The sequence below is a fragment of the Protopterus annectens genome, chromosome 8.part0, assembly GCF_019279795.1.
Source record: "Protopterus annectens isolate FY-2018-M chromosome 8.part0, PAN1.0, whole genome shotgun sequence".
NCBI classification, from domain to species: domain Eukaryota; kingdom Metazoa; phylum Chordata; order Ceratodontiformes; family Protopteridae; genus Protopterus; species Protopterus annectens.
Window position 1 is genome coordinate 1,932,286,356 of NC_056741.1, and position 25,361 is coordinate 1,932,311,716.

The 25,361-nt window shown below is 36.6% G+C and overlaps 1 protein-coding gene across 3 annotated transcripts in view; it reads right to left on the reverse strand.

Moving 5' to 3' along the window:
* Positions 1-25,361, reverse strand: part of LOC122809736 (capping protein, Arp2/3 and myosin-I linker protein 2-like) — a 1,549,910-nt gene that overhangs the window by 64,360 nt on the left and 1,460,189 nt on the right. For all 3 annotated transcript variants that reach the window (XM_044081444.1, XM_044081445.1, XM_044081446.1), the window contains exon 36: positions 744-854. In XM_044081444.1, coding sequence (XP_043937379.1) covers positions 744-854 — 111 coding nt within the window. The remainder of the gene's footprint in view (positions 1-743; positions 855-25,361) is intronic.

Below are 25,361 nucleotides of genomic sequence, written 5' to 3' on the forward strand. Positions count from 1 at the left end.
GGACAACTGTCATGTCCTTGCTACGAAGGGAGGAGGGAGGGCCACATGCACAGGGCACACAACACAGTTAAATTTCCCTGGCAGCGGCAAGGGAGACAACCATGAATTACTTCCTGAGCATAGGATTGATAGCTTGCTGACGTCAGCCCTTTGAAGAAGTGAAGAGTGTTGCTAAGATGTCAACCTGTTGCATGCCCCAACCATGGGGTGTTACTGGTATAGACACTAGGCAGGAAAGAAAAATTAAGTTAATAACACTCATGGCGGCAGTATGGCATGGGCCAGGGATGCCATGATTTCTTCATCAGCCCTTGCACTTATCTGAGTAAGTCCAGGGTAAACCCAGCAAATGAGGAAATGCACAAGTCCATTGATGGTCAGCTGCGGGAGGAAGAAAAAAATTTAAATCTATTCTAATGAAGGACACCGGGCTAAGTTAAGAAGGCAACTCCTATAAGCATCTCTTATAAGCTAGAAAGCTCCATCATTGTGTGCAATCTGCAAATCCCACCTACATGGCAAGTCCAAATGACATGAATGCACAGAAATAAATAACCTAGATCAAACTGTATGAAGTATTTGCACATTCAGAAATTCTTCTAGTGACTACGTTAGACTATTAAATGAAAAGAAAATCTTTGATTGAGTAATGACATTTCTTGATAATCATCTTTTTGTATGTTTCATCACACTTTTTTAAAGATATATCAGTAAATGAAGCAGGTGACTTAGGACTTTCTTACCATCGGTCTCTATAACCAGTTCTTCTGTAACTACGACATCTTTAATGAGTTCAGGTTTCTTCTTTTTCATTACTGGTGATCTCTGCAGTCTGATTGGAGGAACCTTAATGACTATGAAAACAGAAGAATTCCACAGTTAGAATGCTTGGAATAATAGACTAAATTCTATGCAACATTAACTGCAAATGCATACTCATTGCTTCAAAATAAAATACTCAGCAGAGTCTTGGGCTATCTGTTTAGTTAGTTACACAGTTAACTACTGTTAGCTAGGAGACGTTGGCTGCTCTGAAGAATCTGTTCAGCTATGTCCTATGTCAAGAGCAGATACAAACACAATTGTTTCATCATCAGTTAATAAAGTGCCAGTTTCAAGTATTGGAAGAATTACAAAGAAAACTTACAATGTTTTTGAGCAACTCAGACTATGTCCATTTTTAATAAAAAAAAAAAAAACTATAATGCACGTAAACATGATAAATTAGTGAAAATTAATTTAAAATTAAATGCTGACAACAGTTTCTTTTTTGCTTGAGATTTTCATATTAGTCATTATCATAACTTTTGATAGTGACAAGTCTGATGAGTGGCTGAGGACAGTTATTTTGAAGAATTTCAGATAGTCATAGTTCCTGATGAAAGGAGGAAGTGAGTTCTAAATTTCTACAACAGATTTGAAGAGTACCAAACCTGAGACTTCTCCTCAAACTCAAACCCTGTTGCAATGCACCCGACAACTTCCACCCACCTTCCTCAAACAATCTGAAGACAGCACTGCCTATCCCATCTCTATTCTTATAAATAGATCCATTCAAGAATCATATGTCCCTTCTATCTGGCGCCATGCTTACATCATCCCCCTCCACAAAGGTGGCAAATATACTGATATCACCAACTTCACGTCTACTGCCATCCTTTCACCTCTTTCTAAAATACTAGAGAAAACAATATAAGCACAACTCATGGCATACCTAACACTAAACAATCTCCTCTCCCCTACCCATCACGGCTTCTGCCCTGGCCACAGCACCATGACTGCCCTTCTTTCCTTTCTTGAAATCATAACCCTCGAGCGCGACTCAGGCAAGTTCGTATCCACACTATTCCTAGATCTGTCAAATGCCTATGACAGCATCTCACACACCCTACTTATATCCCAACTCTCCACGCTACACCTCTCTCCCACCACCATCACCTGGTTTTCCAGCTACTTGTCCAACCACCAACAAGCTGTCCAATGGAAAACTTCAACCTCCCCCTTTTCCCACACTCACAGGTGTCCCACAAGGTTCTGATCTTGGCCCTCTTCTCTTCAACCTATTCATTAACAACTTTCACCAATCCATCCCAGACTCATCTATCATCCAATATGCAGATGACTCAACAATCATCTGCTCAACCTTCTCCCCTTCCGAGCTCCTAGCAAAAACCCAACCAGCCTTCTCCAAAACAAAAACTTGGATGCAGTCTAACCATCTGGCACTAAATGCAAATAAAACCAAACTAATGTTTTTTCCCCTACCAAAAACTCCATTGACAAATCTACATTCACCAGAGAGAGCCAAAACAACACCCTCCTTGAAATTTGTTCCCAACACCAAGCTTCTTGGCATCATTATTGATGGAGAACTAAAATGTGACACCCACATCCACTCCACAATAAAGAAAATCCACCAAAAGTTAGGTCTCCTCTGCAGGTACAACCACATCCTAAGCCTCTCTACCTGTCAAACTCTTGCATCCACCTTCCTGCTCCCCTCCCTTATGTATGGTGCCCCTCTTTTCACCAGTCTCCATCTTGGCCTTCGGTCCAAACTTGAATCCTGCTACCACAAGATCTCCAAATTTGCAACCAATTCAAAAAACACATCCCACCACTACCACTTCCTCCTCACCCTCAACTGGCTTGAACTACCCAACTACCTCAGCTACCGACAACTCACCATTGCCGACAAGCTCATCTTAAAACCTGCCAACTGCCCAACTCTCGCTGCTTCCTTAAAATCTTACATTCCCAACCACTCACTGAGATCCAAAAACCAAACTCTCCTTCAGGTCCACAAACTTGCACTTCGTCCTGGCCATCTACTGCTGTCCCACTCCTTAGCCAAACAGTGGAACTCTCTCCCCACACACCTACGCAACCTACCTAACCATACAAATTTCAAATCTCAGCTACTCTCTCATCTTTCTTCCAAATGGGAATACCCTTGCCATGCTCCAACTTAAACCCCTCCCCTCGCATTCTACCTTGCACTAACTCATCCAACTACCTCTACTATTACTTCATCCCACCCAAAACAATCCCTCCCCTACTGTTGTTCTTCTTTCGGCTTTTCCCGGGCCCAGTGGACTTTCCCGGTCATCAAACTTAAGTAAATAAATAAATAAATACTGTGGCTAGTGCAAAGGCGGTATGAATTATTATATGTAAGTTACACAATCACAGTGGACATACTTAATTTCTTTGCTCAAGAATTCTGGACAAAGCCAAATATTTTAAATATTGTTCGTGTAATCTTAGAAAGCTGATAGACTAACAACTTTTGTTTTAGCATGCATTTTCTGAAGGATATAAAGTCAGAAACTCAAATGTTTATCATTATTTAGTGACTGTAGTCCACAATGATTTGCCACAAAACTGCACATTTTACAAAGAACAGACAAAACATGAGACAAAAATCTGAATATTCTATAAAATTCTAGAGATGACAATTTTAGTGTGTAGCACAGAGGTGGGAAAATGTTACAATGTTGTTTTTCTTTTGGCTTTTCCCATTTAGGGGTCGCCACAGCGGAACTCCGGTCCGCTAATGATTGGTAGTCGATTTTTTTATGGTGCCGAGGTGCCAGCCCAACGCCCAGCCTTCAACAAAGGCACACCTATTCATGCATCTCTTTCGAACGCCACTCAACTGCGGGGAGGACATGCACACTCCACACGGAAGGCGCTCCAGCCGAGAATCGAACGGGAGAACCTCTTTCGATTCTTGGCTGGAGCGCCTTCTGTGTGGAGTCTGCATGTCCTCCCCGCGGTCGTGTGGCATTCGAAAGACATGCGTGAATGGGCGTCAGGCTGGGACCTCGGCACCATAAAAAAAAAAAAAAAATCGACTGCCAATCATTAGCGGACCGGAGTTCCATTGTGGTGACCTCTAACCGGGAAAAGCCGAAAGAAAAACAACATTGTAACATTTTCCCACCTCTGTGCTACACACTAAAATTGTCATCTCTAGAATTTTACAGAATGTTCAGGTTTTTGTCTCGTATGTTTTGTCTGTTCTTTGTAAAATGTGCAGTTTTGTGGCAAATCATTGTGGACTGCAGTCACTAAATAATGATAAACATTTGAGTTTCTGACTTTATATCCTTCAGGAAATGCATGCTAAAACAAAAGTTGTTAGTCTATTAGCTTTCTAAGATTACATGAACAATATTTAAAATATTTGGCTTTGTCCAGAATTCTTGAGCAAAGAAATTAAGTATGTCCACTGTGATCGCGTAACTTACATATAATAATTCATACCCCCTTTGCAATAGCCACAGTATTTATTTATTTATTTATTTATTTATTTATTTATTTATAATGACCGGGGAAGTCCACTGGGCCAAGAAGAGCCCATTTTCAGTGAAGGCCCAGGGAGAAAAGCTCCACAATGTAATGTTCAGCAATTAGTAGTTACTAAGAGCAGAGTGGTGCACGGTGTTCCAGCCAGGTAATTAAGTAACCATTAAACACTTGAGAAGGCTAGCTGTTGTGGGATAACTACTAGCGTAGGTGCATAGTAAGGCACAAAGTCAAAGACCAAGTATCTTTTTATACCTAACCATGCAGTTAGCATATAACCAACACCCTTATGTGCCATAATGAGATTATAAAATGGATATGTTTTGGGATATGCATTAGAGTATTAAAAAGGTATTAGCATGCTATCATTAAATAAAAAATTGTAAACTGGTTTATTTTAAATATTTATTATGTACATTGTATAAATGTAGTCATTACACTACAGATTTTGGATATATTTTATATTATGAAGTATAATAAAAATATATTAGCTTTCTGTTATCATTAAGGAATGGAGCTGTATAAAGTAATTACCTTTTAAAATGTATTACTTCTAGTGTAGTAGTTCTTAAATGTGATCATATTTTTAGTACTGACCCAAATCAGGAACACACTTTTTAAATAATGTTATTTACTTAATTTAACCAGTGACGCAAAGTTCTGTCAGTTAGTTATTTTATGTACTTTACTCTTTTCCACTGGATGTGTAGTTTGCAAGTTCTCTTCCTTTTGTCTGTACAAATTAAATACCTCACTTTGCAGTCTACATGGAACAGAGGTGAAGGGAGCACAAGAGTGAACTTTCACAGTCTGAAACTACCTGTTTTTTTCCATAATGGTTAACCATTGGTGTTGCATTCCCATCTCTCACTAAGGAGCTGTAAGCCAAAAGTGTGACGTAATACAGGTGAGTGTCACTTAATGTTCAGGATAGGTCCATTTCCCTAGGATATTAAGTGAACATCATATACTTTACATTGTGCTTAGCTTAACATCCTTCTGCACAATGTCCGATCACATATAAGTCCACATAGTACGGACGTATATGTAGTCTGATGTTGTGCAGAATGATGTTAAGCGACACACACCTGTACATAAGAATATTTTGCTTTAATTTTATGACTGTCTTATTTTTTAAGGAAGGGGATTATACTGGCAGTTAAGGCTTGATGAATCTGTATTTCTAGGCTTGTATGAATCTATATCTTTAATCCCTGTTTTTAGAATGAGGCTGGCCAAGTTGTGGGAGTCACAATTGGTGGTTACTACTGGTATTCTTTTGGCCATATTGATGATGTAGTTAATAAGTTTTAGGGTAAAATTACTTGTTTTGTATTTGTTGTGTAATATGTTATGACCCTAAAGGTATTATAGTTTGTGCATATAAACTTTTTTTTTAATTTGTATGTATACAATTTTTACATGGATGGAGGACTGATGAATTTTTTTGTGTGTTGGGATATTAAACACGGTGTACCAAGGAAGACTGCAGTGACTATTTTTAAGTGTTTGTAAGTATTTATCACACAAGAGTTTACACATCCTTTATATCTCAAGTGCATGAAATACTTGTTTTTTGTGCATTACACCTTTAAGTTTGTTAATTAGTAAAGTCCTGAGATATTATGTAAATGGAAATAGATGGGGTTGGTTTTTGTTCTGATAAAATTTTGTACAAACTTACCTGTTGAAAGACGAAGTGCTTAACCTACAATACATTTTCTAGTACTTGGAAACTTACTTCACAAGTGCATTTTTCTGTGGATAGTCTCCTTTGCACCACTGATTTCTGTGTCTTCCATTTTTCATACTGCATGAAAACTGACTAGCATCAGCATACCTTTTAGATGCATTACATTACTGAGATATTTAGTACTCTGCTGAGTAACAGCAGCAGATTTCGTGCTTAATATAACTCTCCTTATGTTTACTTTCATTGATCATGTGTACTTCCATTGAGGTCACACAGTTCCGAGTCTCAAATGCATTTTCAGCAAAGCAGCTCTCCTGTTGTGATACTTTCAGTAGTTCTTTACTGTCTTTGTGAAGTTGGGTACTACTATGCTTTTGCCTGAGTGTTTAGGGGTGCTTACTTCTGTCTGTATTTGGCCTCATAATGGAGATGCTTGTGACATGCATTACAAATCTTCTGGTGACCTGTGCCACCAGCCTTACAGAGAAGGATATACAATTCATTGTCCACAAATTAAAATACAGTAATTATGACCCATGTACCTGTGGATTTCTACAGTTTTAGTGGTATTTAAACAAGTTTTGATCATTTTACTTCATTTTCATTGCTGACAATTGAAGTATTGAGTTGTACAGTCACCTGACAGAATTAATTAATTCCTGTGTTGCTTCCCCTGAGATTAATGTGCTTTACCATTTATAATTTGCCAAGTGTGTGGGCAGTCTGAGAGACAGTGGTAATGAATCTGTAGCAGGAAATAAGCTGCTGCTGTTTCTAGAAAGCTAGCATTATTGGCTGGAGCCAAAAGCTGTTTAAAAGCTGTTTTCTCATTGGTTCATTTAAATTCTTAGCTGAAATATAGTAGTTGATCTGCACTTTGCATAGCCATAGGGCCTTGTAAACCTGTATTTGGCAGATGCAGGCATTTCGAATTAAATATTACTCTTAGAAAGCCTAGTTAGAGCTAAAGGCATTACCTCATATAGGACCAAGTTCAGTTACTGTAAGCTGCTTCTACCTTAGCAAAGCACCTACAATAGTTAACTACTTTATTAAAAATATTTTTGACACTCACTAATCTATAATACTCTGTCCTCATTAGAATATATCAGAGATAAGACAAATAAGCTTGTATCTATTTCTCTACTCTTGGATTAAAATGGGAAGCCAGGGAGCTTGCCTTCTCACAGTTACCAGCCTTGCTGTGTTTGGTATACTAAGGCAGTGTATCAAGTGACTGGTGCTCATGGACAATGAACTACTACTTATCCCATCACAAACCATCTGTGAGAGATGAAAATATTTAACAAACATGGAGGCATCATTCTCAGAAAAATACAAGGTCTGAGCATCACATGTTTCCACAGCACACCACACAAATACACAGGATATTATCATATGCTGAGGCTGTAAAAATTCATTGCCTAAGCCTCCAAAGGTCTAGCAAGATTAGGTTTCAGCTGAAATTAAAAATCACAAGACATACTGCCACATCCATAACCAAAAATGACCAGAAAAATACTTTACCCAAAATGAGTATGCTTAAACTCTCTAGTAATAACAATGTACTGGTGATTTGTGATTCCATAGTAAGACACATCAGATTCTACTTTCATGGGTGGACCAAAATAGTACGACTCTGAGTTGTCTTTTAGGTACCATGATCTCTGACATCTCAATGGCCCTCAAGGCCCGCAACATCAACAAGTATGACTATGACATAGTGGTGATCCATGTGAGTTTAAATGACTTAGAGAGTAAAACCCTAAGGATTATGCAGAGAGGAATTTATGAACTCTCTATAAATGTTACAAATGCAACAAAGGCCCTGGTACTGAGCAGCATCCTACCTTCACCGAGAATGATGCTAAGGTACAAGGTGCAAAGAAAAAATTACAGATTTCGACAAATGGCTGAATAACTGGTGTCACTCGTAGGGGTTCCAGTATGTGTCAGCACAGGATGAACTGCTGCACAGCCCTACTTACTTTGTCATGGATGGCCTGCATCTTTCATTCCAGAGTTTCTGCATACTGGGTAAAGCCTCTGCTATCCTCTAGTACCTTTTCAGGTAGAGTCCAGCTAATGGATCTACCAGTCTAAAAAATATAACAAATAAAGCACCGGGCAATATTAATGTGGTGCTGCTCAGTGTTAAGAGTCTAAATAACAGATTGCTTGACCTGGAAATTATCTTGCATTTAGAGCACAATCATGTTTGTATTACTACTAAAAGCTGGCTTAATAATGCAGAAAGCATCCTTTCAATACCACAGTTTTGTGCCTACTGCACCTTTAGAACTATGGTAGCACATCCATTTTTGTTAAAGGCCACATTACCTCAAGTCAAATTCCCAGAGACCCACAAACTGAATTTATTGAGATTCAGCTCACTCTAACTAAAACCAGCTATCAGATCATAGTATGTTACAGCACCCCCTTGATGATACCAGAAAACCCATGCCCATTTTTATATACATCAGATGAACTTTAAATACACAAAAACTCCATAATCTTGGGAGACTCTAACTACCCTTCAGAATAAACTGGGAGGCCTATATCTCAAATGTAGTCTATGCCCAAATATCTTTCAGTTTCATAAACAACAACTCCCTGAATGAAATAGTTAAAGAACTAGAGGACAAAATGTTTCTGACCTGGTCTTTAGAAATAAAGCATCTATATGCACTATCCCACTGGTTTATCCATTCCCACTCATTTCTGATTACAAATTGTTAATCTTCTTCTCTTTTACAATCCCTAAACCAACAGACGCAAATGTCACAATATAAAAAACCTCAACTGTACAATGTCCTACTATTCTACGAAGTTACAAAGTTCAAATATAACTGCTATCCCCAAAATGTGAACACAGTTAATAATTATTCAAATAGATTTATACGTTTGTCACTGTGAGCATAGAATTTGTCAATCCCTACCAAAACTAAACAAATGGGAAGGGAAAGAGCAAATCAGCCTGGTGATTCATACGCATAACCAATACAGTAAAAAGAAAAACTCATTTGAATGTAAAGCAGAACTAAGGTTCCACAAATTAAGGTCAATAGCAAAAAGTTATCCAATGTACTGAAAAATACCCTTAATGGGAGTGCCCAGGAAGGCTTCCCATGAAATTAGACTGGCATCTGAAATTAAGGTAATTGCTTCTGAACTTACTAATAATGGGATTACCTACTCTGATTCAGTGGATACTGCAAATATACTAGCAAAGAAATTCAGTGCAAATTTCACCCCAGGGACATCTATACAAAACCGGTATAAACTTATGGATCTCAAAACCCCTATCATCACAAAACAACAGTAAAAGTAATCTCCAAGACAAAAAAAAATCTCTGCTATTGGACCTGATAATATAAAAGGCTACTAGCTGAACAACACCAAACATGTGCTGGTGGACCAGCTCCAATAACTGTTCAACCTGTGCCTATCCATCAGCTTTGCCCCACAGATTTGGCACACAGCAGTTATGATGCCACTCTGTAAGGGTGATCCTGCCACAGACCCCAGGAATTATAGACCCATCCACCTGATAAACCTCATCTGCAAGGCCATGGAATGGGTCATAACAGGCCTGATAAACTGAATAAAAGTTATATAAGACTTGACCCCCCAACAGTTTGGCTTTGTTAAGGGTAGATCTTGTCTTCGGAATTGTTTTGAGAGGGTAACACAAGCCATGGACAGTGGTCATACTATTCATGCAGCATACCTAGGCTTCACCAAGGCATTTGATACCACATTCCAAAAAAAAGACAACAAGATCAATGAGCACCACATTGATCCATATGTAGTTAGATGGATAGCTAATTGGCTGAGGGATAGATCTCACAATGAGGGTGTCGGCCACATCCTCAGAGATCATGAAAGTAACCCTTGGAGTATCACAGAGATCTATCCCAGGGCCTCTGCTATTCAGAATATACTATTCTGATCTCTAAATCCAAAACAGGGAAATCTGAATTTATATGCATGTATGTATATCTATGTATATGTGAATGTTTTTAATACATACACGCACACACACAAATATACGTATACATACAAGCACCACATGCGTGCGCACACACACACACACACATATATGTATGCATGTGTATGTACATATATATATATATATATATATATATACATATATGTATGCATATGTGTGTGTGTGTGTGTGTGTGTGTGTGTGTGTGTATATATATATATATATATATATATATATATATATATATATATATATATATAGATAGATAGATATTTGTGTGTGTGTGTAAGATAGATATAGAAATAGATACAGGTACAGGAAGCTGCACGTCATATTAACTATTTTCCTTTGAGAGAGTTTAATCATCTGTAGCAGTGAATATCTAGGCATGCACCTGTGAACTATATGACATATACCACTGAAAAGTGATTATGAAATTCTAGAAGTTAAAGGAAAACTCCACATTTGAACTAAAAAATCTATTTTTTTTCATTTTAACTCTTTTTTTTCTGAGCTATTCTAACACCTCAAAAATCACTCTGGCTGCTTTTTACAGAATTTTAATATGTTTTCTGCAAAATGGCTGCCAATGGGGCTTGGCTGCTTTTTACAGAATTTTAATATGTTTTCTGCAAAATGGCTGCCAGTGGGGCTTGACATATCAACATGATCTTATTTTTTTTTAAGCCTTTCTCTTTCTCATAATCCATTTCAAGTCTGCTTTATATGAGTCATGCTAGACATATGGAGGTAGCAGTGTATTTCCATACCATTGATAAACAATAGGATCAGTGTCCGTCACTGTCATCTTATATACTGTCTGGAGCAGGACTGTTTCTTTTATTCCTTGAATGGCCCTCATTTGTGTGTGTCTCAGGGCTTGTTTTACTTATACAGCTGCAACCAAAAATAGTAGCTAAATTGCAGGCCTTTATTCAAATTATCTTTTTGTAGTCCAAAATAAATTGGCAGCCCCCGCCACACACACACACACACACACACACACACACACACACACACACACACTCATACTTTGGTAAATGTGCTGATACTATACAAGAATTACATGAAAAAAAAATTATGACTTTTCTTTAAATTTCTTTGGTACTACATTCAAGTAATCTTAAAATGTAAAGTAGTATAAACAGAAAACAGTTAAAGTTAAAAGCTTAGCATTTCGATACTATATACATTTGTCAAAAGAGGTGACAACTGCCTTTGAACCACTGACTGATCCAATTGCTCTGTTTTGATATGAAAGGCATTTCTACATTGGAAGCAGCTGTGAATCAGTGTTAAGTTCTCTTCCAGTCTTCAATAAAGAGAATGGAAAACAGTTTCACATCTCTGTGTCTTGTTTACAGCAATCTGAGCTCTTGACAGCAGGCCTAATTACCTCTGTAAGACTGTCAGCAGTATCTGACTACAAATTTCTCTGCATTTATGATATGTCATGCAGGTGTAGACAAATTCCTTTGCAAATTATGTGAGAAATAAAGCTTAAAAAAAGTGGGTGGTTTTTCTTTTCCTTTGATTCCAGAGCAAAGAAATGAAAGTTTTATAAAGTACAAGCGGGTTTCTGGTACCTATACAATACTGCAATCATATTGTACATAGAAAAGCAACCTAAGAGGTGAGTTAAACTGTAGGAGAAGGTGGAGTTTTCCTTTAAGTTTCTTAGAATTTTTTTACAAGAAAAGGCCTGGTGGTCAGCTGCATAGCTTCACAGAGTTTAGATCTTGCCATTTCATGCTGAGCCAATATTTATTTATTTATTTATTTACTGGCTGATTGACTGATTGATTGATTGACTAATTGATTGTTTCTAGTTTGTTGACCATGATAATAAACTGATCTCAAATTACTTATTCCAGCCACAGTCGAGCAATACATAATACAGAGGAGTATGAAGGAAGTGCTCCAACAGTTACAAAGCTGTAACAATGTAAGACAAACATTGTAACAGGTTGGTAGTTATAGTATTAAAGTGGAAGCATAGTTAAAACAAGTAAAGTTCTTAATGAATATAATTCAGTTACAGTAATGTTTCTTTCTTGATTTATTCATTCATTCATCCACTTAATTTGTTAACTAGGTAGGTAAACTATTACCGGGACCATTTTCAGTCACAGCCGAAGCCAAAGGCGCATTTAAATAATAACAAATTTACATTTAGCAAATTAATTTGGATGCCAATAAAAGAACAAGCATTAACAAAATCAAAATAAGCTCATTACTCATAAAAAAGAAGACAGAAATACAACAGTAGTATTGCAAGGCTGTGCAATAAACAAGACCACAGAGCAGAGCTTATCAGCGCATGTAAAACAATTTGATAAACTACAGATAAGTTTAAATTAATATGAAAACTAGGATGAGTAAAACTGAAGCTGAGCTTAAGTAAAGTAATAAAGTATTTCTAGACTATAGGTAATAGTTCAGTGAAACTTACTGTCACCTTTCAACTTATTCACATTTGCTTAGTTGTATGAACATGATTAAATGTACACAGACAAGTGAAGACCCAGACAGTAGAGCCGAATTAGAATAATGAATATGAGAGGTGATGCAAGTAGCAGTAGAAGTAGCAATTATTAAGAATGCAACAACATTTAGACTTACCTTTTAAATGGCTACTTAGTTTTTCTTGTATAAAAGATAACCTGTCGCTGCTCTCATGCCCTGTAGTAAAGGATACCACTTGGCAGATACTATTTTGCTACCTAATTTTTTTTGCTATGGCTTGTATACATTGAAAGCACTACAACTCAGTGATTTATCACGGTTGTGTTCAGATCATATGGGAAAGTTTTGAAATGTAATTTATTTGCTAATGAACTACAACAATGGTTATATATGAGCTTGAACGTAACTGTAGGCAACATTCAGCTGACTCTAACAATAACTGGTAACCATTTAGCCCTAATGAATGTAGCACAAAATTAGACAAAGGTTAATAGACCTGTAATGTTGCTGATGGTAATCTGAGGTGCTAGGCAATTGGGGGGGGGGGGGCACACTCATTCCAAGGAATAAGCAAAGTAATGGCTACAGCATACCTAGCGTTTGTAATTATCTGGTCTGATATACTGTAACAGTGTTTAAAGATAATTACTCACTTTACTTGTTATGAGTTCAGTATGAAGGGTAAATGAGACATCGGGTTCCAGTAGAGCCCACAGTTATATATAGGTTTGAATATGATCAACCTTTTGATTGTTTTGGGTTCAAGTTTCATTGTACTTGTTTTCCTTAAGCTTTATATACTATCCAGATAGCACCAAGTAGTATTGTAGCAGTTTTTGCTATAATCAGGGTTAGTGTGTTAATGGTGAACCATTTTCAGATGGTGGAAAAAACTGCTTACTGTTGTTTTTTCACATGCTTAACACTGCACAATACACAAGTATGTCAAAAAGACAAACAGTTAACAGTCATATCTCAAAGAAGCACCTCATTGGATGTGTAGCAGCAAATACCACCCTTGTACCACCTAATTTAGGAAGACCATGCATCACTGATAGGCACACACATCCAAATGAACGACACAATTTCAAAATAAGTCATACTTGAAATAAATAATATGTCCTAACTCTATAACTTTAAAAATACTGCAGCATTAACAGAACTTGAATTCAACATACTGTACATAGAATTTTTTTCAGTAATTAAATAGTATTTATGTAGCAGGCAGATTTTTTTGTAAGTAATTAAGCAGTTTTTATGCATCAGCCATATAGCCATTAAGTCGGCTACAGCCCCTTAACTTCTTAGTATAAAATAATTTTTATTTTACTTTATTGCAGTTATTTATTTATTTATAGCAAAAGAGAAACAGGGGGTATATGACTGTTGACTGGTGCTCTTTGTTTTTAATGACAGAATGTCTTTTGGAGCATAATTTACCATGTGGAAGTCTGAAAAGTAGCAAGCATTTTATATACAATAAATCAATACCATGCCTATTATTTTTTTCTCAATAATTAAATAATATTTATACACCACCTGCTTTTTGTAACACAAAAGCTGGCTTATGATATTGCTGAACAGCATAATACTTGAAGTGCAGTCACTAAAACTATGCTACAACCTACACGTACAGGTATATAATCTTGGTTTTGAGGAGCACTAAGAGAAATGACATCATTAATAAAGAGACCACAACAGGGTCTCAATATAGAGAAGGGGCCTATTTCAGAGTGAGTGGTTCTACAGTGAACTTTCAAAATCCTGTCTGTAAGGTGTCTGTGTAACTAGTTTAAGCTGTGCTTGAGCTTAAATGGCAAGATTTTGTGGTTAAATGCAATTAAATGCTCATTTTATGTCAGCAACAACTCCACATTGGGGCCTTTTTTCAAAATTAATATATTTCTTGAATGTAATTATATACAATATTGCCACTGCATTGTGATCTATCCCAAAACTGTGATGAAAGTCTGTTAGAAGTCCATATTTATTTATATGTTTAGCAATTTGCATTTATATAATTTCAAAGATTTTAGTTTACAGACAAAGCGTGGTTTATAGGTCTGAAGCCTTGGGAATTCTGGCAGAAGAGCATTTAGTAATAGGTAGCATCAAGGCATGCATTAACCCCTCAGGAACACTACACCAAGTTAGGAAGATGCTGTTAATGTGTGTCAGATATCTGACGATTATAGGAACAACTGTGTGTAATACTGGAGAGAGTACAGGGAAGAGATTAGAGTTAGATATTTTTCTTAGGTTTGTTCAAATGGTGCCACTACAAGCTTTTCTCAGATAGCATGAAATTAGAAAAGAGAGTTACATGGGTTAATATAATTCAGGATGGTGTAATATAAGTTAGTTAAGTTGAAGGAGTGGGTGTGTTACATGTTAACTTTCTAATTTCTTCAAAAATGGAAGGTGCAGTGCAGTGTAATGTTACTTCTGAGGTCTGATGTCCCCAATCATCAACCAATTTGTTTTAGGAGAAAAAGCTATAGCTTCTTGTTTAGAGTATAGGCAGACAGTCTTTGTTTTATTGCCAATTTACACTTATATAACAAATCACAGAATGCCTATTGATTGTTAGAGTGTTTGGATCTTTTTCATTTAATCCAAACTCAATCTCTCTGTTTAAGTAGGACTTGTGGACTAGAATTTAACCAGGGTCATTCATAGCCCTTTACCCTGTTTGTAGCCAAGGGGTAAAGTTTATCAATAAATGCATTCAGGAGAGAATTAAAATGTTCTAATGTTGTTTGGCGGCTTTATAAATAGAGGACTACTTAATACTGTAAAGTTTAGTACGAAAGTCAGTTTTTGGAAGCTTTTGGAAGACATAATTCTAGGGGATGGATAAATATTTAAATTAGATTTATGCACAAAGTGGATGGCGGTCACTAAAGGTATTAGAATAACCAGGGATTTTTTTTTTAATTTATAAGTATATCTTTGATGATAATTTCAAATAATGAGAGAGTGTATCTGCATTGGATCTACTTGGGAGGTAAATTAATTGTGTAAGCCTTTATAATTATAAGCTTTGCAAAATGTGAGTTCTTCTAGAGCCAAGAAAATTTTTATTAATGTCATGCATAATAATACGGTTCCTTTATTTTTCAATTTTAATATTTGATCATGTTATAGAAAATACTTTAGGACAGGAAGGGTAGTATATATGCAACTGCTACATGCAGTTTAAGGTTATTGTTAATTATTAACTGTATTACTAACCAGATTAGGGTGTTTTCTAGTATGCATGTGTTTTCAGTAATTGCTGGCACTGTGAAATTATTGTTTTATTTTAAACACGGTTTCTTAAGCAGTTTTATTACCAGTTTTTTTTTCTTTAAATGTGATAAAAAGAGATTAACTAGGCAGAAGTATGTGATTTCACTTTAGACAGGTTTCAGATATTCCTATTCTTTCTGGATTAGGTTATAACAACCAGGCTTCATGAGTATCAAATTTATTTTCCATACTCTGTACATTGAGGTGAAACAACCTACTATACTGATAAATGCATCAAAAATGAAACATGAGATTTGGGAGACATAATCTGAAAGGTAAATACTTAGTACACTGTGGTTGAAACTGTAGATTCATTTAAGGATCTGGTATATGGGTAGATCCAGCTTTGAGTTTTTTCTAATCATATTAATAACTTGGTTAATAATAGGTATTAAACTATAGGTTGTATAAAATTATTTATAAGATCTAAGAAATCAGAAATTATGACATCATTCTTTGTTAGTTACATGAGACCCAGACTTGAGCATGGAATAACATTATAGAAACCTTATAAAAAAACAAGTATGAATGAACTGGAAAGAGTACAGCGGAAATATACCAAGGGCATCCATGGATGCAGAAATTTAAGTTATTATGAAAGACTAAAGTAGCTAAACTTTACATTGTCTCATAAAGATATTTAAGAGGAGACCTTATTCAGGTATATGGGGCATTTAGAGGGGATCCATACAGATCCTCGATGGCACTTTCTGCTGAAGCTGAAAACACCGAACATACATAACCGAAAGTGCTATTCACCAAAGTAGCACTTTCAGTTATGTATGCTGGTTGTGCCGGTTGGGGGGCACAGCCCCCCACATGGGGGATTCAGGGGGGCTTGCCCCCCTGCATAATAGAAGATTTATTTTTTTGTCTTGTTTTTTTTTCAAACAGATTTAACGAAATGGCTTTTCCGGTGAAATCGCTTTCGTTAAATTTGCGTTCGGTTATTGTGGATTCAGACTATTGAACTTTCATTCAATAGTCCTAGATCCATTTAGAGACAACTATATCCAGGAATATTTGGAGTTATCAAAAACTCATAGAGAATCATCAGACGACCTATGAAGAAGATTCTATAAGGATGAGAGGTGTACTATTTGGTTCTCTGAGAGAGCAGCTGATGCATGGAACAGACTACCAAATTACATTAATGCAAACACTAGTTTAGATATTTTAAGAACTGCCCAGTCATATATTATGGGAACAACTGTTTTGCTATATTGCTAGGCTAAAAGAGCATTATTGCCTATGCCTGAAATATATGTTTGTATATATTATTTATTTTTTTTATTTTATTTATTTATTTGTTTACAGGGGAAGTCTGACTGAGACAGAGCCCATTTTAAGTGAAGGCCGGAGGAAAAATGATCCAGATGCATGTTTTTTGAAGGTGAGAAGAAAACATAGCACCCAGAGGAAACCCACGTGAATGCAGGGAGGACATGCAGACTCCACACAGAAGGCACCTCAGCCAAGAATCGAACCAGAGAACCACCTGGTGTGAGATGACAACACTAACCACTACACCACTGCGTTATCCATACATGTATGTATGTATGTATGTATGTAATGATTCTTTAATTTGGTATGTGTCTATTTTATTTTATTTTACATTTGTTAACCGGGAAAGTCTGACTGGAGACAGGTCAATTTTCAGCAGGGACCCGGGGAGGAAAGCTCCATTTATATACATGCACAAATTCTCAAAGATATAGATATTTAGATACAGATCAGACAGACTAACATTGTAACTATATGACAGCATATTGCACAAAATCATAGTAAATATAAACAGCTCAGGGTTAGGACATTACATAATACATTCAGAGTATGGCAAAGTTATATGTAGAATTCATACAGCTGTTTGTGGACTTGTAGATGAAGTAGGTTGTAATGCTTTCTTATCATGACAGTCTACTACATTTCATCTTAGGGTCACATTTGGACCATAGATAGGGTGTGAAACTGGCTTTTGTTAAGGTAGTGTATGGGAAATAGCTAGTATGCCTGCTTTTATCTTGGGGTGAGACAGGATCATAGCCGGTTGTTCATGAAGTGAACTTTATGGAGTTTTTTAAATTGAGTGGTAGAATTGTTGGTTGTTAGGTGGGCAGGGAGGGAGTTCCAGAGTTTAGAAATAAAGTGGCTATAGAGAGATTTTCCTTGTTACTATATTTGGTGACTTCTAGGCGGATTAGGGTGCTAGATCTCAAGGTTCTTGTTGTGATGTAAGGATGTATAAGATGTTGAAGAAATGGGATTTTGTCTGAGTGTCAGAATACATTGTGTGCTAGTGACAGTTGATTTAGTTGAAGTAATAGTGGGAGTTCTAACTAGTTAAGCTTGTTGAGAGAATCACAGTGATGCGTTCTGTAGGATAATTCTGTAGCAAATCTAGCTATCTTATTGTAGCAGGATTCTAGTTTGTTTAGATCAGTTTTCAGAAGGTTAGTTAGTACTGGGGAAGCATAGAGTACGGTAGATAGCAGATGTGTCCTGGATATTGTGATTTTGGATTGCTTTGAGAGAAAGTGTTTGTTATGATAGAGCAGTCCTAGTTTTTTGTGAACTTTCTTGATAGTTTGGGCAATGTGAAAATCAAATCTTAGGTGGTTGTCTATTTCTATGCCTAGACGTTTGGTGTGGGTGACTGGGATAATAGCAGTTTTGTTATTAGAGGTGATAGTAAAGTTATCTGTTTGGGGGAAGGATCTATGTGGGCTGAAGAATAATAATTTTGTTTTAGTTAAGAATAAGCTGGTGACTGGTGAACCAAGTTTCAGCTCGTGAGAAGCATTCTTGTGTTTGAGAGTGGAGGTGCTCAAGTGTGGGGGCTGCACATATGATAGTGGTGTCATCCGTGTACTGGATTATTGAGGCCTTAGGTGTGGCAGATGAGAGCTGATTGGTGAAAAGAGCGAAGAGTAGGAGACCTAGGATGGAGCCTTACGGGACTCCTAGGGAAGCAGGCAGTAGGGAGGATATTTAATAGCATTAGATGCCAGACAGATATTGCTAATTGTTGAGGCCAAGTGAGGAGTATTAATAGGCAGTCCTAGTATATTTCCTAATGATGAGGAAACATGGGGTCTTTATAATAGCACATGTGGCAAAAATACAGAAGACTAGGACAAATATAGCTTTTACCAACGTAGTTTAGTAACCAATCCAAGAGGGACTAGGAATCGCTCAAAGGAAATCTTTGCAACTGTAAACAATGGTGTCAAATTTGGCTCTGACTGAGAGCTCTTTTCTAGAAAGACAGGGAACTTTGACTTGTCAGGCTACAAACAGTACTGTGTAACAATGACATAAGTATGATAAGTAGCTGCTTTCTGTCCACACCTGTAGTTAAATTCATCATTTGTTTTCTTTGAGCACCATACAGCAATTAGGATTTTCTGTGGGTTTACTTTCTCCAAGTCTTTTGGGTTTCTAATATCATGACAGGAATGAACCCCATTCTTAAGTCTAAGTATGATTAAAAAGTACATGAAATTTGCATTGTTTCAGTATTTGATGTTAGGCAGAAGTGCTCTTCGCAGCATCCACAATGTGCCCAGAACTGATTTCTTCAGCAATTCATGTGAAATTATATGCATCAGTAGCATATATAAATAAGAATGTAATTTTTTTATGAGACTCTTTGCTCCTACTACTATTGGAACTGTCAGTGTATCCTTCCACACTGCCTGCAAATCTTGGTATTTTATGACTTGGTGTCTTTCTGTACGTAAGATACTGTAATCACTGGGTGTAGTAATTTTAACAATCAATGCTACTTTTGTCTTCTTTTCATGACTACTATATCTGTTTTTTCACTTCTATTTTTTGAACTGTTGTAATGAGTAATCCCATGTGACATAATCATCATCATTACCTATAATGCTTTGTGCCTTTTGTTTTCAATGCTTCTCATCTACTTTAGTATTGTAATGTTTGCACAATTTTTGTTATGTTCCACAGGGTCTTCATAGATATTTCTCCAAAATGTGTCTGTTTCTTCTTTTTTGGTGGTGGTTCTATTCCTTTTGATTTGTTTCCCAGTTCTTTACAAATCTTTTTTGGGGTCATCACTAAATTGCTTATTTTGTACTTTCCCTTTATATTTATCTGCATATCTTCTATGTTTTTCTGCCTTTGCTGATATCTTTAGTTTATTATTTGCAATAGCGTACAATAGATTCTGGTCTGTTCTACTACTGCACATTGCTTATCACATCTATGTCTGTTTCCTCTTCCATACTATTCTAACAGTGGCACTTCTAATTGTTTTCCAGTCTTCTCTGTTTGATACTTCCATGAAGGCATTTGATTTCTTCCCTTCATTTCCCCTATTGTTATGTATTTTTGTGGTAAGACTTTAACTGTTATTAATTCAGCTGCACAGTAATATATCCTATATAATTCTATTATATCACATGAATTTCAGTTAATAGTTTTAATTACTGTGTTCATTTCTGTTATCAAACTTCTAACATTTTGGGTCTCAATGACCTTCAGTAATCTATTTCTTTCATCTCTTTTCTGCCTTTTTAAATTTCTCTAAATCTTTTAGGTTTCTAATACCAGGATGGGAATGGACCCCATTCTTAAGTCAAAGTATGATTAAAGTTCATGAAATTAGTATTGTTTCAATCTTTGAAGTTAGCCAGGAGTCCTCTTTGAAGCACAAGCAATGTGCCCAGTAATGACTTCTTCTGCAGTTCATACAGAGTCACATGTATCAGTAACATATCTAAGTTGTTGTGTCTTTCGGCTTTTCCCGGTTAGGGGTCGCCACAGCGGAACTCCGGTCCACTAATGATTGGCAGTAGATTTTTACGTGCTGGCTTGCTGGGCCTAACGCACAACCTTCGATGAAGGAATACCCATTCATGCATGTCGCCACACAGAAGAAGCTCTAACTGAGAATCGAACGCGCAACGTCTGATTGTGAGGCGACAACGCTACCGCAGCACCACCACCGCAGTGTAACTAAGTATGATTGTATATTCTCTTTTATAAGACTCATTGCTCCTACTACTATTGGAACTGTCTGGGTATCCTTCTTCCACATTGCCCTTGTTTCTGTCTGCATATCCTGGTATTTTATGTCTTTGTGCCACTCTGCACGTAAGACACTATAGTCACTGGGTGTAGCAATTTCATCAATGCTACTTTTGTCTTCTTTTCACAGACTGCTACATCTGGATTTCTTGCATCTATTTTTTTGAACTGTTGGTAATGGGTGATCCCATGTGATATAAACTTCATTATTTTCTGTAATGCTTTGTGACTCATGTTTTCAGTGCTTCAGCTACTTCAGTATTATAATGTTTGCACAATCCCCACTGCAACAGTCTTGCCACATTATTATGCCTTTCAGTATACAGTCCTTCTGCCATTGGTACATTACAACCGCAACCAGCAACAAGACGTGCGACTGTTTCCAATTCTGTTTTACAAAACCTACATTTGTCTGTTTCTCCCACATGTTCAATGGGCTTTGTAAATCAACATGTACATTATTCACTAGTTTGGGCTGCCAATATTAACCTTTTGTCTTTTGGTTTAAGTTAACTTCTCCTTAACCATTCCTGCATTCGATCTTGATCAACATGAGGTTGTTCCAAGAGTTTTCCATACTTGCAACTATATTTATACATTTTCCACATTTCTTGCCTTCTCATCTGATCCTTTCCCTTATGTTCTTTCTTTTGTTTTTTTGGCACATTCAGTTGCTGCCTGATTTTTATCTACTTCAGGTTTGATTTCCATTCCCACTTGATGCAGATATGCTTCTGCTAAACTAAGCAGAGAAGTCATCTTAGACTTATTCTCCTCATGTTTCAAAACTTTCACTACATTTGGGTCTTGTGAAGTCAACAGACATGTATGCAGTCCTACAATTGCAAATCTATACATGTAATCAGTTTTGAGGAGCCCTATACTGCAGTCAGAATGAGGAATATATGGTTTTGGTATACACTGATTCTTATAAATCATTTGATGAGCATGAAGCATCCTTCTTGTTTTCCTGTCCAACCTATCCAACACCTTTTGGGGCCAGTCAGTCACTCTAAAACTGCATGTTAGGACAAGGAAGAGAAAAATTATCATATAGCTTGGACTTTGTTCCTAGATGTCAACACTGTTATCAGTATTAAGTCTTCAAAAATATTCCATGCTAAGTTTTATTCACATTTTTCATGTTTTATTGTTGATCCTTCATCATTTCCCAAATATGTATATACTTCCTCTTGCTCAAATTCTTTTATATCACACGCATGTCTCAAAGTGATGTTTTCTTGGTGTTGCAGCTTTCCTGCTTTAAAGGTTGCTTTTGCACATTTACCAAGACCAAATGACATTCCTATATCATCTGAAAAGGTTTTGACCACTTGCAGTTGTGCTTTCAGTTCCTCGTCTAATGAACTATACAGTTTTAAATTGACCACAAAAAGAAGATGAAAAGTGTTTATACTTTGTTGTTTTCTGGGAGTCAAATTGTAGGCATGACCTAATCTGTTAAGTAGACAGCTTAATGAGTTAAGGGCAAGACAAAAGAGTAGTGGTGACAAAGAGTCACCCTAGAATATCCCCCTTTGGATTTTTACCCCTGGAAAAATAATTTTCCCTTTATCATGGATTATCTGCAAAGCAGTTTCCCACTGTTTCATGGTCACTGTAATGTAATCAATCAGAGTAGGTTGTATCTTATACATTTTTAAGCACTCTTTTATCCCTGAATGTGGGATACTGTCAAATGATTTTCTATAGCCATACTTAGATTCTTTCCCTTTTTACAGTTCTCCATTATGACTTTATTTAAAAACAAATGATCCTTTGTTCCATATGACTTTCTTTTGTTACCCTTTTGTTCTATTGCCATGATTGAGTTTTTTTCTAAATGACTATAAACTCTGTCAGCCTCAATTCCAATGTATTGTTTATAGGTCATCAGAAGGCAAGTCATTGGTCTATAGTTTTTAGGAGAGCTTGCAAGTTAATTCTTAAGTAGGATAATTGTTTTACCTGTTGATAACCAGGTTGGTGTCTGTTTGAGGTGCGCATACAAATGGTTCTTATATATGGCTAAATTTTCATGTAAAGAAGTTAATACTTTTAACCAAAAGTTAAGTACTGCATCTGGGCCTGGGGTTTTCCAGTTAGGAACTTTTCTTAAGTTTGTTTCAACCTCTCTGGCCGTTGCTTCATCCCATTTCATATCCTGTACATTTGAACTTCTCATTCTTTCTTTTACTTCTTCTATCCATTTAGGGTCTTTATCTTCCACAGGATCTTCATAGATATTTCTCCAAAATGTATCTGTTTCTTCTTTTGGTGGTGTTTCAATTACTTTTGCCTTGTTTCCCAATTCTCTACAAAACTTTTTTGAGTCATCAATAAATTGCTTATTTTTTTTTCTTTTCTTTATATTTATCTGCATATCTTCTTAGTTTTTCCTGCCTGTGCTGATATTTTTAGTTTATTATTTGCGATAGTGCACAACAGTTCCTGATCTGTTCTGATACTGCAAATTGCTTTTGTCTCGTCCATCTTTCAGGGTAGTTTTGTTGGTCTGTTCCCTCTTCTATACTCTTCTAACAGTGACACCTCTTGCCTTAATTGGTTTACAGTTTTCTCTATTAGATACTTCCATGATGGCATTTGATTTCTCCCCTTCATTTCCCTTACTGCCCTGTGTTTTTGTGATAAGACTTTAATCTGTTATTAGTTTAGCTGCACAGTAATATATCCTATTACAGTAATATATCCTATTATCTGTTATATCACATGAGTCTCTATGAACAGTCGTAATTACAACTTTCATTTGTTTTATCAAACTTCTAACTTTTGGGGTTTTATTGCTTTCCGTAGTCTGTTTCTTTCATTGATCTTAATATGTCTGTCTATCTCTATTAAATCAAGCAAGTCTTCTCTTAGATCATTTTCTTCTAAACTGAGGGATAATTTTTTGTTTTCCATTTCCTGTGGGTATTCTGCAGGAAGTTCCAGAGCATCTTCCTGCCATGTTTTCTTCAGTTTCATCCTCTGTCCTCCATTGCTCTTTCATATTGGAACTTATTGGCCTATCACTCCACAACACTGTATCAGAGTTGCCAGAGTTTCCTGTTCCTTCCATTGCTGTGCAACTCCAACTGAACTTTTGTACTAGTTTCCTATGGAAGGCTCCAAACTGATCAGATGTTTCCTGCACCACTGGTTTCTCTTTAATTTGGGGATCCACTGCTCTAAAATTAGATTTTATACACTAAATCATTCTCTTTGCAGGTAATCCATAACCTCAGTTTTTATTTTTTTAACTTCTCAATTACTAAGTCTGTTTTCTACTTTTCCTCTTTGCTTTCTTATTTTTATATTGTAAAATGGGCGGCACAGTGGTGCAGCGGTTAACGTTGTCGCCTCACAGCAAGAGGTTCTCCGGTTCGATTCTCGGCTGGGGTGCCTTCTGTGTGGGTTGCATGTTCTCCTGTGTTCGTGGGTTTCCTCCCCACATTCCAAAGACATGCATCTGGAGCATTTCTCCCCGGGCCTCCGCTGAAAACAGGCTCTGTGGAACCTAGTCGGACTTTCCCGGTCAACAAATGATAAATAAATTAAAAAAAAAAAAAAAAAAAAAAAATGTTTCCTATCTGGATGCTTTTGCCTGTGTTTCTCTTTAAATATCTTTGGTGCTACTCTTTTTGTATTGATTACTTTTGCTTTCTCCTTTGCATAAATATTGCAGCACATTAAATCTCTTTCTCGTGTCCATATTTCTTCTTCAGATGTCTCCTGCTCCTCCTGTTTCTCCTTACTTGTTCCATCATGCTGTGATATAACCTGTGTTAGACTTTCTACACTAATGTCTTCACTTCACAGGCATTCAATAAATTCAGCTTCTATTTTTTTAACTTCTGCTTTACTAATCTTCTGTTCTATTTTCCCTCTCTGTGATCTTATTTTTTTGTATTGTAAAATTTTCCAGATCTGGATGTCTTTGCCTGTATTTTTCTTCAAATATCTTTGGGGCCACTTTTTGTATTGATTAATTTGGCTTTTTCCTTTGCATAAATATTGCACTATATCAAATCTCTCTTTCTTTCCCATATCTATATTTCTTTTTTTTTTACTTTTCAAAAATCTCTAGATTTTGTTCTTTATATTTTTGCATTTCCTTAGTCACTTCTTTTGTCAAATGGCTCAAGGTTGCTTGGTCTATATAATGTTTTTCATAAATCTGTTATATTAATAAACACACTTTTTTATTTGAAACTTCTAATAGTTATTTTTGTGGAAGTATTTTTCTTTCCTCTAACTTTTCTCTTAATCTTTTTGTGTATATTCTGTCCGGAAATTCTGAGCTGCTTGCACAATAATAATAATACATAATTTCTTTCTTATCCTCAATAGTCCACTCTATCGTCTTTATGGCTCTTTTCTGGCCTATCAATTTTTGTGATTTTTGTGGACTACTACTTCCTTCTACAACAGGGGGACCATCCTCCCCCTGGGCCTGGTCTGGCCCCACTGTAGGAATGTTTCTGTGTCTTGAGGATTCTACACTGTCATTTTTTTCCATTCCTGGCACCAATGCACCTACTGGAACTGGGCATATCT